This window comes from Amphiprion ocellaris, chromosome 17 (genome assembly GCF_022539595.1).
Source record: "Amphiprion ocellaris isolate individual 3 ecotype Okinawa chromosome 17, ASM2253959v1, whole genome shotgun sequence".
NCBI classification, from domain to species: domain Eukaryota; kingdom Metazoa; phylum Chordata; class Actinopteri; family Pomacentridae; genus Amphiprion; species Amphiprion ocellaris.
The window spans coordinates 19,070,291-19,084,581 of NC_072782.1; the positions used below are offsets into that span (position 1 = coordinate 19,070,291).

The 14,291-nt window shown below is 37.9% G+C and overlaps 1 protein-coding gene across 1 annotated transcript in view; it reads right to left on the minus strand.

Moving 5' to 3' along the window:
• LOC111578853 (synaptic vesicle glycoprotein 2C-like) overlaps positions 1-14,291 on the minus strand; it is an 85,480-nt gene that overhangs the window by 64,819 nt on the left and 6,370 nt on the right. The window contains exon 2 of the mRNA XM_055019325.1: positions 2,304-3,218. Within this exon, the coding sequence (XP_054875300.1) occupies positions 2,304-2,910 (607 nt within the window). The 5' untranslated portion in view covers positions 2,911-3,218. The remainder of the gene's footprint in view (positions 1-2,303; positions 3,219-14,291) is intronic.

The following is a 14,291-nucleotide window of genomic DNA, read 5'->3' on the forward strand; positions in this document are numbered from 1 at the left end:
TATGTAATTAATTTCTTTGTCATTGTGAAGCACTTTCAGATGCCTTGTGCATGAATTGTGCTGTATAAATAAACTTGTTTTCTTATTCTTATTATTCATATTTTTATGAATGAGAATAATGATTTAACTAAAACAAATGTAAGCACTTTCTAAATGTTGTATACTGTCAAAAGCATCTATAATTTTACAGAATTTTTCAGCATTTTTAAAGACATATACTACTAGTCAAAGGTTTGGACACACCTTCTCATTCAATGCTTTTTATTTATTTGTATTATTTTCTACATTGTAGATTAAAACTGAAGATTCACACTTTTTTGTCTACAACATAATTCCATGTGTATTCTTTTATAGTTTTGATGTCTTAAGTATTCATCTACAATGTATAAAAATAATTAAATAAAAACCACTGAATGAGAAGGTGTGTCCAAACTTTTGACTGGTAGTGTAAATATCAATAGGATTGGAAAAATAGCCAAGTGTGTAACCATAATACAAAATTCATTTTTTAAAGGAAATTTGATATTTTTTTAACATAAGAGTGTGTTAAAATACATTCACAAATTTTGTGTAATTTTACAAAGATTTCTACTTATGCTAAAATTGATGTCACCCAGAATGATTAGGATATCTCCAGTAAATATCCAGTCTAGCTATTAAATATTAAATTCCTGCCATAGTTGGTCAGTATCTACACCTAACTAGTAATGTGTCAGTCGTGAATGAAACAGCTCCTAGAGCCGGCTCTTTGAAGTGAGTGATCGCCTGGCAGACAGAGACACTTTTTTTCCCCTCTTTCTCTCTATTTTTTCTTCTGCTCAAGCTCCACATGATTGGTGAACTACATGAGACATGTGGTGATGTCTGTACTAAGAGAGAGAGAGAGACAGAGAGAGCAGCCACAGGAAATGTAGTAAAATTTGGATGCATTTGAATTACATCAATAATACACAGGCAGAGTGTAGAGTAGGCAAGGTTAAAATTTCATATCGAGTAGGCTCTACAAATAGCCTACACAGGCACATAGAACTGTACATCTATCAGTGCAGTTGGAAGAAAAAAGACAGGCAAGTGAACCTGTGACTAATGAAAGTGTTAGTTTGACTTTTGTTGCTGCTGCTACAGTGTCTACAGTACATCCAGTAACCACCACAACTACCTAGACCTACAACCCACAGTCTATGAGACAGTTGGTGCAAAAGGCTATGATTGATTAATGAGAGATTCTCTAAGCTTCTCTATGTTTTTTTTTACTGTAAATAGTTAAAAGTTTATAAATATTAGACTACCGTTCAAAAGTTTGGGGGTCACCGAGACATTTTCATGTTTTCCATGAAAACTCACATTTTTATTAATGTGCTAACATAATTGCACAAGAGTTTTCTAATCATCAATTAGCCTTTCAACACCATTAGAACACAGGAGTGATGGTTGCTGGAAATGTTCCTCTGTACCTCTATGTAGATATTCCATTAAAAATCAGTCATTTACCACATGAACAATGTTTAGACTGTATTTCTGATTAATTTAATGTTATATTCATTGAAGAAACTGCTTTTCTTTCAAAAAATAAGGACATTTCTAAGTGATTACAAACTTCTGAACAGTAGTGTATACAATTAGAAATTGAATCTTTTTGTCAGATTTAGATGGGTATATGTTTTTGTGTTTTGAAATTTATTTTTTGCAGCACTCTGTTCCATGCTGAGTATAATGAGCCATAGAAATAATAAACATTTGATATAATGTATGTTTTGTACATTAGAAATTAATTTTACACATAATTTTACATTATTTTTGGTAATAAACTGATTTAAGCACCAGAAAATCTGGTTCTTTTTAGTGAGCCAAGCCATAAGAACCGGATCTCTTAAAAGAGCCAGAATTCCCACTACTACACCCAACTGGCACAACACAGACTACACTTCTACGCCACTGCAGCCAGAGAAAGAAGTCTGGCAACAGCGGAGCAACAAAACGTGATTTTCAAGCGACATTCAATTGCACTTTAGATGTATGTATTTTAGCCCACACATGTGACTCCCTGTGTGCTAGTCGAGGGGTATGATGTGAGAGACAGGAGTATTTGTAATGTAACTGTGTAAGAACTACTCTGAAAAGTGTGGAAATATTACTGACATAGTAATTCAAAAACATTCCATGTATTACATGTCATTTTAACCCTTTGATGCGTAGACCACATGAGGAGATACCCATTTTCCATTGGATTTGGGTCACTTTTGACCCAGGTTATGCATCAAAGGGTTAAAAGAAGGGTTTTCCACTATCATGCACATCCTTACCAAGCCATCCGGCACCAGAGTTGGGGACACACATGTCTGTTTCAGCACTTGGCAGGACAAAGCCCACTACAAACACCTCCACGCCGTCCGACATGAGCGCCAGGCCGAGTACAAAGAACAGCTGCCACTGGAATCTCCCGTGGCCACACTCCTGCATGATCAGCTCGTACTGCTGGGCCAGCTCCTCCTCATCTGCCTGTCTCTCATTTTCCAGCTCCTTGCGGCTCTTTAGGCTGTCGGAGACCGGCTGGCCCAGAGCCACCTGTCCCTCCCGCGGTTTCCCATCATTGTAGGCAGGCACACCTTGGTACTCCCCCTCGTAGATCTCGTCTTCGTCGTCGTGGCCCTCCGTGGCATCGCTGGAGGCCCCGTCCTCGTCGTTGGCTGCATTGCCGGCATAGTGACCATCTTGCTGAGTGTAACTGTTGTAGTTGTTTTCTTCTTCATCCTCATTCTGGAAGCGGTTGTAGCTGCGATGGGCTGAGTATTCATCTGAGGCACGATCAGCAGCTTTGCTGAAATTTTTGGAAGCTTGCCTCTTGGCTTCTTTAGCAATGTCCTTGGCACCTTTAACCAGGGAAGTCCTGTTGTTTTGCGTTTCATCCATCTTGGCACAAGGAAAGCTGGAACTAAATGTCAGTTATCTCAGCTCTACTGCTCTTTTATTCCACCAGGTGCAACAAATGTAAGCTACCTATTTTTATTCTCTCCTGCTTTTTTCTTCTCAGACTGAGTGAGAGCTAAGGCAGTTTTTCAGCACTAAAAAGCCAACTGGCTGCCAGGCAACTAATGATTAAGTAATGATATCTAATTCCATTGGATGGGAGTAACCAGACAGAGCTGAAATGGAGACAGTTGATCTCAAATTGGAAGGATCCTAAGTGCTGTCAGGGCTCAGTAGAAGAAACCATCAGCCTGTGGGCACACAAAGACAAAGAGAAGTTTAGCTCGATTAAAAAATACCTGACTGCAGCATTTCTTGGCACACTGAAAAGAACTCCAAAAGAACAACTTCCCATTGAGGCCGACAGAGACTGCAGTCTGCTAATGAAGTGGAAATGCTGTACTAAGAGGGGAATAATAAAAGATGAAAGAAGAAAATGATTCATTGTGCAGTGTCATTGAGTTTTCAGACTGAAGATCTAAACATATAATTAATAATTTCAGGCTATGAGAGGCACAAATATTTGCATCATGTCTTGTGAAAAGCAACTGTTTTATTTTTTATCATCCTTAAAAAGCAGCAATCTGTAAATAAAGCTATATAGCATAAATCCAGTGGCATCTGTGAATAAAATAGAATCCAGCATGAGCTTTGATGCAAAGTCAACATAAACACATGATCAATACTGCAAAGGCAAGATTTACTTCAGGACCATAATATTTGGATGTAAGTGTTGCATGACCTGTTGACTTTTTTTTTTAGGTATTTTCTGGGTCCAAAGCTTCAGCTGTACTTAGAGTTTGGTATATTTTGAATTATATAGCTTCTTACAGCAAATCAGTCAACAATTCAATTAGAATTAAAAAAAAACTAGAAAGTGGCCAAACAAATGTGATTGATTGCAAACAAACTGTGCACTATGATGGCGACAAGTCTGTTAGTCATCAGCCAAGCTTGTAAATCAGCAACTGCAATCCTAGAACAGAGCTCCATTTAATTACAGCTCATTCATTTCAAGGATTTTATGAGTATTTCCAGGACTGTGGCTCCAACCGGTTCTTGTTCCTAAAGTGTCAAATAATATAGTTTAATCAAAGCTGCTGGCGTCTCAGAGACACTCTCAAGGTGTCCTTTGGCGTTGATGCCACGAGTGTGAATATTCAATGTCGATAGCTGTATGGGAGGTTTTCCACTTTCAGTTGGTTTAGTTTTATTTTGTGACTTAAGTCTAATTTTCCCTCACATTTTGGATACAGAAGGATTATGGTTTGGGTTAAAATATTCCCTTTCACAGCATTAATTACGTCCTACATAGCAATCTTCTTGTTGCCTGAAATGTAGCAACAGCGCAGAAGCAGCAGAGAACATTTTATTACTAACTTATGGACTCTATTCCTGAAATTCAGAGAATTTGATAGGTCTAATGAATTACCTGAACATTGAAAAATCCAGTGAAGGGTACCCAATGACAACCAAGATGTCCTGTATACATTGGAAGAAAAAAAATAGAAAAAAATTGTTGCCAGGAAAAAATAGGCTATAAAATTGTTAGAGTACAGTAATGTTAAAAAGCTGTGAAAATAAGGCTAATTTATCTGATTTAAGTACTGTAAAAAAAAAAACAAAACAAAAAAAACCAAACTGTACTTTTATGGTCAAACATTGTAAAAGAATGAATTAAAAACTACAACAATACTAATTTTCTGGAAGACATTATTTACAGTTTTGACCTGTTTTTTTTTTTTTACAGTTAATATGTAAATTAAAGTTAATCATTAAGGCGGAGAAAATATGCTAAGTATGCTTTTGTTCCATAAAATGCTGTTAAAAAAATGTACATTTTTGTTTTAAATATTAGCTATCGTCTTCCTAATTACCAATAATCAGTATCATCCCTGAAAAAAACACATCGGCCAGCTCATACTAGAGACATTATATTCAGTGGGAGAACTTTGTCACGCCAGTGTTGGGGGTTGAATGTCCCATTCGTCCACCACAACAGTCAATCACCACTTTGTAACAACTGAACCAGGAAACAAGATGTGGCAAACTTTTATATCCCACTATGTGCCACTGAAATTGCAGTTATGGCTTTTTTCCATTCACTTAGATAGTGGCCTTGTATTGGTAGCCTGAAATAACTGCCTGGGACATTACCAAGATGGCTGCTAGTATGGCTACCAAGTGGCAAGACTACCCAGAAGGACGTTGTTACACATTCATCACTATAAACTTTGAAGCAGTTGATCATCAGTTGTGGAAATTAGTTTGCTTTTTGAGAGTAATTACAAATACTGTGAATTACTGTGCAATTGTATGCGGAAGCTGGTTAGCTTAGCATAGCAGCTAGAAATAGGGGGAAAACAGCCAGCTGCAATGACCTATAGCTGACTAATTAGCTTAGTAAGCTAGGCTAACTTCTGGAAGTCTCATGCTGATTTTGTGAATACACACTAACATTTTCGCAATTGTTCTGTATAGATTAAACAGAATATTTGATATTTAGCTTTAGAGACACTTTAAGGTGGATTTTTGGCTACTTTTGGACAAAGACAGGTTTTTAGTTTCTTAGTGCTTCCAGCGTTTATGCTAAGCAAAGCTAACCTGTTGCTGTGTGTAGCTTCATTTTTATAGTTCAGTTCTGAGAGTGATGAATAAACATGTTTCACAAAATGTCAACCTATTCCTTTATATTACATTGTTGGGCACTGAAAATAAGCTTATCCTCATTCCACACATGATGCTGTGATTTGATTGAGTGGAGTTGAATTTTAAGATATTTTTTATTTATCAATGTTAACATTAAGGTTGACTAAATAGAGTACTACATCATATTATACCAGAGCTCTACACTGCCTGTTGTACTGTGTATGTAAGGTCTTAGTAACAGGCTTGCAGTGTATGAGATATGACAGAAAGACCTTTTTTACATGCAGTGCACATCTGTGTCAAGTTAGATAAAACTGGATTAAGTCGAAAAGATATTATTCATATCTGACATCATTTATTCATTTCTATCGTACATTTAGAAATATAAGCTTCTTGGAAATGCAGCTTTTGTGGCCATGTTTTCTGTCACAATTGATTCATTTCTGGTTTATGTTTCTAGGCTGGGAGTATGACTGACTCCCCTCAGGGATTTCTCTACTATGACACTGGCGTTGGCCTCTAAGCAGACCTGTCAACACACCAGGCCGAGCCGTCTGAGCGGCCTGCAGCCACTGTGGTCAAATAATGCTGCAGGAGAAACATGAGCAACCTTAAGATCCTCACATCCCACTCCAAAGCCCTTCAGCACCACTACACTATTACAGAGTTCAGACTCAATCAGTACAAGTGCACCGAATTTGCAAAACACATATAGTGGAAGGCATTTTGTCTTTAAATAATCACCAGAATCACACCATTTATCAGATTCAGAAATTGTAAAACCACAATGAATCATTGGATTTTGAATTTTCGAACAGTCCTTGAGCTATCAGTCTGTGACTTGCTGTGTTGTTGAGGAAATGAACCAAATCTAAGCTTTACAGGGGACTGCGGATGTAAATTAGCATTGTAGCTATAATCCAGCATATTTACGTCTGTTGCTGTCTAAATAGACGTTCATTAATATGCACTGTCCCTATCAAATAAATAAAATGTACGTCTCATTTAAAAATGTGCAGAAAATAAAGTATTTGCTCTAACCAGATTCTGTAAAAACAAATATTCTGTACTCGTTGGCACAACTGGGAAGTCATTAGAGACTCTGATATGACAGTCATGTGTCAACAATTACCAGACTTTTCGGTTGAACTGGGCTGAAATGCTTATACAGAGAAGATGAAAACAAGTATGGAAATAAATCAAAATGCAAGTCGTGAAATATCTATGGTACGTGGAGTTACCATTTGTATTTTCCAGTATTGGCAATGCCTGTGAGCACTTGGAAAAATCTTGTACATGTTGATTTCAGGTATTTTCACTTTCTGTACAACAAATAGTTAAAGAATTTGAACTTATTCTTTCTCTTCTATGTCATACTGCACAGAAGACATCGCCAATTTCAAACTACATCTCTCCATGTTGTTTCAGTACACGTGCAGGACTTTATATTGCAGTGAAAATATAGTGATTGAGTAAAACTGTGACAGGAGCAAAAAAAAAAAAAACACCCAGAAACTGCTTGGAGCTCAGTGGGTTAACTGACGTTTACTTCAGTGTTGACCTCAAGAAGAACTGCAGTCAATGACATCTGCTTATCAACAGCACTAACACCAGTGACAGACAACCTGAAAGAATATGTGAAATGAGGCTCAGCACAGCTTCTACGGTTACAATTAATCAAAGCAGAAATATCCCAGGCCTTGAGATTCAATTTTCTTGTAGAATTATAGTATTATAGTGTGCCATTGTCAGCAGTGGTAAGGTGAAACAATGCATCACGTGACTGGATTGTGACTATCAACATATAAAAGGCAGATAGTCCATCTTTTGTACATTAGGCTTAGCAATGCTTCTCTATTTGTATCTGCGGTCCCTGGAGTGAAAAGCTCACACTGAGGTGTTGGGTCTAGGTTAAGTGCCCAAATCGACCATAGCAGGTTGATGTATGGTGTTACTGCTAACCTTTGCGCTGCAGGATTAGATAAAACATCACCTGGGATCTGTCATTCGAACATAAGCTGCCATGCTCCACAGCAACGTAAAGCAGCCCGAGAGATTTTGGTGCAATGCAGCAGTCAAATGAAGTAGGAAAAGTGTCCTAACTAACTTTGTACACAGCCAGATGATGAGACACTAACTCCCCCTGGCCATGAAGGTATCTACACACCAGGCCAAACAGAACAATGTTTCTACACTGCACCTGCACGTCCTACAGTAAAATCAGTCAGCTGAGTTAAAACTTGAAGGCAAAAGTGTTTTTTTTTTAATATCAATATTTTTGTAAACTGAGTCTTGTTTCAGGATAGGAATGTGTATTTCTAATATTTGACAACCTCTCAATGATGACAAGACTCCTAGTAGTCAGTGCTGCTGGGCGCTGTTCATTAAAAAACTGTAACTCTCATGTCATTTTTACATTTGTATATAGTATATAAAGGTGGATGAACTCTCAAATGGATGCCAGCTATAGGTTTCCTGAAGAGCAGTTTTGAAGCTCAGTGAGGTGCAGTTAATCCAACACAGCAAAGAGGTGTAGTGTGACTGGAGCTGAGGCAGGCTGAATGAAACCTGGTTGCCAAAACACAGCACCTACCTGTCACTCAAAGCAACCACACCCTTAACTGTGCATAAGTTTAAGCCCTAAAACAATTTAAACAGGTGAATTCCATAAAGATTCAACCCCTGTACTGTTGTCATAAATGGGAAAATTAGCTATAGAGACCAACATGTTTTCTTTCAGCAGGCTGTAAACATGTTTTTTTCTGCTGTAAAGCTAGACATTTTAACATGGAGGTTTAAGGGGATTGATTCGCTTTTGGAGCCAGTGCCAAGAGGACATTTGCGGTTTATGGCACTTTTCTGGATGGCTAAAAAGTATCTAATTACAGTTTATCTGACAGATACAGTTACATTTTGCAACATTATTTTTAAAGTCAAGCTTCCTTTCAATATTCACCATGTAATAGGTTTAAACCATGTGATGGAGCATGAACACATGAGATACAATAAAAACATGACATAAAAAGACAAGAATTTCTAAAAGCATGGATATGAGAGTTTAGGCTATGGTTCAAACATGCTGCATGAAGTGTATTCTAAATTGTAGCCTTTGCTTTTATTGCTTAGCCGGACTTCTGTGTTTTTCAGCTCTGGAAGTTGGAGCTTGATCTAAACCTAATTTATTTGCCTCTTGGCTCTACATCTATACAGTGGCATCAGCTTCTTATCTAACTCTCGGCAAAAAGGAATTTTATTTACCAGAATGACGAACTACTCCTTCAGCTGTTACTAGAAGCTGTCCATAGCTTTCACCAAGATGTTCTGGTTGTTTAAACTGAACTAACACATTAAAATACGCAGGACTACAACTAATAATTAATGTTCATTGTTGATTAAACTGTTGATCGGTCTTTAAAGTGTGAACAAGCCCAAAGATATTAAGTTTCTTGATGAAGGAAGAAAGAAACCACAAAAATATTCACATCTGTGAAGCTGGAATCAAAGAATCATGGCGCTTTTTTCTTCAGAAATCACTCAAACGGATTACTTTTAGCTGGTGATTAACATAATAGTTGACTAATTAAACGAATTAATCAATCAGTCACTCCATCTGAAACCTTAAAGGATGCAGATCACAAAGTGCTTCTCATCAGACCACGAGGCACTTAGAAACTACATATTGTGTAGTTTTCCGTGGGATCAATGCAGATAGGTTGTTATAAATGGTAATGCACACTGGAAGAAGTCATACACACTGACAGTGAGTTTCATATGTACTCACAGCAATGCTGGTTATCTGTACTTAAAGCTGAAGATTCTGTACGTTTATGTTACTGAAAAGAAAAACTGTATTACTGGAATAAACCTCTTTTCTGCACTCATTCGTCTTTGCAAACTAACTCCGTACTCATTCCCAGCGACGCAGCTCCTCCAGCTGAGTGCTTGATGTCTTGGACTAGAGGTCGAACTCTGTGATAAACCTTATGATATGCTCTGAGAGTTTCAGCACCAAATGGCCAAGAAGAAAATAGCCAATCAACTTTCTGTCCAGCAACACTGAGAGAACTTTTTATAATAGAGGGAAAATGAATAACGGTGCGTAACAGACCAGACAGGTCTGTGTACTGTAATCCCTGGTCTCCGTGCTGATCTGTGGTTACCGCTCTCTACTGTCAATCTCTCTTTGCTTCTGCTTTCTTTCTCTCTCTCTTCCTTTTCCTCTCGTCTCTCTTATCCAAGTGCACAATGAATTTCAAAAGCATCATCTTGATGGCAATGCAGAATATGAAAGATATGCCTCTTCTGTTGACATTTCATTATTCATGATAGGCTAACCGTTATCCTCCTCATGCAAATGGCCATTAATGCTGACATTTAGAAGTCTTTCAGTGCAGTTTGAGAGATAATTCTTTAACGTCCGGTAAACATGCCCAGTCCTTTCCCTGAAGCAACCTGCATTAGATGGCATTTTCATGCAACAAATAGTGTTTATGTTAGGTCACCAGACTAGACACAAGTTTTTGTGGGACACCATCATCACGAACACACTGTCCTCACTGTAAAGCATGGTGGTGGCAACATCATGATATGTGGATGTTGGGCTTGTGAAGATAGAGAGTAAAATAACTGCAGCAAAGTATAATGAAATCCTGGAGGACAACCTGATGCAGTCAGCAAAAGAACTTCAACTGGGAAAAAATCTGTTTTCCACTAAGACAACAACCCAAAGAGCACAGCCAATGCTACACAAAAAATGTCTAAAGACAACAAGGTGACTGTTCTAGAATGGCCGAGTCAGAGCCCAGACATCAATCCAGTTGAGAATTTGTGGCTGGACTTGAAAAAAGAGGAGTCCCTGTGTAACCTGACAGAGCTTGAGCAGTTTTGCAAAGAAAAATTGAGTATAATTAGTGTCCAGATGTGCAAGTGTGGCTGGGACATATTCACAGATTCAATGCTGTAACTGTGGCAAAAGTTTCATCTACTGAATTCTGAATTGGAGGGGGTGAATAGTGATGCAATCACTTATATTACATTAAATATTTTTAATGTGTTTGTAGAAATCAGTTTTCATTTTGATGTGAAAGAACAAATTATTGTCAAAAAAGGCCAAATTTAACTGATCACAATTCAGTGTTTAAAAGCAGTAAAAAGGGGAAACCATGGGCGGTGAATACATTTTATTGGCACTGTATCATTATACAAGAAGTCAGCACACAACCTTGGCCTTTCCCCCAATAAACAGCCCAGCTAATACTGTTTATGGCTGTTTTTATTTCCTTTTTGATGGCACACCTTCTGCTGTGATGCTGTGATTGGGGTTATTATAACAGCACCCTTACGATGTGATTTTAGCAATCAGCAAAATTCTAGTGAGCTCTGAATCAGCAGTCCACAGAGAGAGAAGAAATGATTTCCTTGCAATCGTGCTGTCATGGCCCGCTGACGCCATCCAGCCACGTTCATTAATCACTCACAAACGCACACACGAAAATACAGTAGACGCATGCACGCACACACGCATACACTCTGCAGGCGCCTACTCTGGGACTGTGCAGGGCGAAATGGAGAAATCATTTTCTGCAGGATGTTATATTCAGAAAAACTTTCTCTGTTCAGAATGGAAACTGACTGCGAGAAATAGCAGAACATGCAGCTCAGACCAATGAGATCCTGTATCTGCATGCGACATACTGGTCGACAATATGTAAATGCAAGCGGTGTGTGCAGAGCCCTACAGGCTTTCTGCAGTGTCCACAGATGGCTGCAGTGAGCATTTGCTCATGCACACCATGTGAATAAAACTACACGCCAAGCTCTGCAGATGCGAGGTTTTGGTTGTGACAGAAATAACACAAAACCTCCCGTGCAGTTAGAAAGACATAAGCCTTACGAGTTTAATTCTAATAGAGAAATTCAGTAGGTTTTAGGTCTGTCAGAGTGAGCCCTTCATTTGAATTGAATGTTTTCAAAGGACTGAAACAACAATTCCCATTCTCCCTGATTTCTTTAGTATTGACCTGAATTGCTGACTTTAATAAATATGCCAAGATAAAATACGCACAAAGAAAATGAAGCTTGCTGAAGATACACCTTTCTTTCATTTGCCTTTACTTATTTCCAGTGTTTTAGCAGCATTGTCTTGGTCATAACCAAAATACTGTGGCAGCTGTTCTATGGTTTGTATTGTCCTACCTGCAATGTGTGCCACAAACGAATTGTATTTCAATGAAAAAAAAACTATGTAGAGATAATATTTAGAATACAGCTTGAGCTTTATGCTTGTCATTTGCTCAAGTGTGCTTTTAACCCAAACTGTGAGTTTTCCGAAACCTGACTAATTATTTGTGGAGCATAAACTTAACTAAGTACTTTTTTAGCATAAATATTTCACAATATGACCACAACATAATACAACACTGTTGCTGTCTGTGTCTTTTTAAATGCATTTCTACACACTACATTTATATCTGTACATGTGAAAGGTGTAAGTAGTGTAAATAATCATTATTATCTTTAGTATATTTATTTTAATTGTTTTTGTCTCTTTTTGCTTGCTTCTTTTTATGCACAGGTGTAGTTTAACTTAAACCACGATCTTTTCCGAACCAACAAGTTTTTGTGCCAAAGCTTAAGCAGTTTTGGAGTGTTAACAAAAACCCAAAAGCGACTGAAAACATCAACAGACACCAGAAGTAAACAGTGAGTAAAAAGGCCACAAAACATTAGTTCAACACAGCATTTGATCCACAGTCTCCTTGGTGAAGATCATTGGTACCATTCAAAAGTTTGAGGTCACCCAGACAATTTCATGTTTTCCATTAAAACTTACACTTTTATTTAGGTGTTAACATAAGTGCGCAAGGGTTTTCTAATCATCAGTTAGCCTTTCAACACCATTAGCTAACACAATGTGCCATTAGAACCATAGACTGTATAATAAAGATGGACGTAGCGTCTGGCTCCAAACATGAAGCCTACCCGGAAGTGTCAAAAACTTGCAATATCACACTGTCTGCCAGGGGCTGACTCCAAAAAGGTCTGACTCCATAGACCCCCTATTCATCACAGGAAAAACTAAAATTCGATAGACTGCTTTTCTACGGCTCAGGATTTTTTTTCGTTAGCTGTTATGGTCAAAACAAGAGATCAGGTGGCGAATCTGAAAATAAGTAAATACTGAATTTTATACAGAGCGTTAAAGTTTTGCGGAGCCAGGGGGCGTGGCTACTTGATCAACAGTCTGGTCTGGAATGATTGACAGGTGCTATGGAGGAGGCAGCCCAGACGCTCATTCACCATAAACTCTATTCTCGTTTGGATTAATTCTGATATGATCGCTGTTGGTTTATTTATTGGTGAAGTAGCAGAACATTTTCCACAGATAGTTTTTCTGCCTGTTGGCTTGTTTTAACCAGTTTTCTACCTTCGGCTGATTCTACCAGCAGACACTGAAAGGACTCTGATAGTTTGGTAAGTAAATATTTATTTTCTTATCGGTGCCACTTTTAATGCACTTTATAAGCAGCTTTAGTGTCGGATATAATGTCTGCAATGCACTCCAGATGTTGGTGGAGTTTATTTCTGTGTATTGACCAGAGAAGACAGCATTGTAAATATTAGCTTTAATGTTAGCGATGCTAACCAAGCTAGCTGCTTCGTCGTAGCCTGATTAAAGCTAATATAGCATTAAGCTAGCAACGTTTGTATTGTATTTCATGTCAACAGCTGAAGTGTGTTGTGTTAGTGTAATGTGGTACATTTAGTTAATAAAACTGTCAGTGGAGACGCTGGTTCACATTAATGTAACGTTTAGAAAACCTAAATATGATTAAAACAGTAATGTTAAGGTTCTGTGTTGTCAGTAGTCCTGAATATCTGCTGAGTCTCTGAAGTTAAACTGGAGAAAACAGTAAATCTACTCTCTAGTTGTTAACATTGTTGAATGACTGATTCACATGTTGTAGTATGTATTCCTACAGTGTAGATTGGAAAAATAAACTCCCAGAATATGACCAAAGTAATGATGAACACTACAGTTATTACATTTAAATTACAGCACAGATAAGCTGGATAATAAAATCCTCTCCTCTAAAGCTAAAGCGACTACAGGCCTTTCTGTCTTTCAGTGCTTGGAAAACTATATGAAATAGGAAATCTTTCCAGGGTCACTTTAAAATGAACCTCTGCTGTTAATGCTGATACTGTGACGTCTGTCTTCATCTCAGGTGTCTCATATTCACTGTGAGGATCTTCTGACTGAAGCCACCAGAAGGAAAACCTCATCTGGCTGTGAAAAAGGAGACTGAATGGACGACATCTTCAGTGAACCACTTCTTGTTTAGCTTTCACTTACAGAAGGACAGACCAACTGTTTCAGCTGTTTATTATTGTCTGTTCTTAGTATTCACAGGTTCCATTTATCACCTTTAACTTCATCTCTGTTGTTGTAGCAGAAATACAGTATAAAAAGTCTGTTATTTATAGCAGATATGCAGCATGAAAACAACACATTCGGGTCAAGAGCTTCATTATTCCCTTTATTGCACATTTAAAAACTACATTATTTAACAATTCTGAACTGTAAAGATGTGTAAACACATGCAATAAATGGATGAAATAATGTGTTGCTGACAGTGAAGTGTGAACAGTCACAAGACAAGTTGTATTATGAA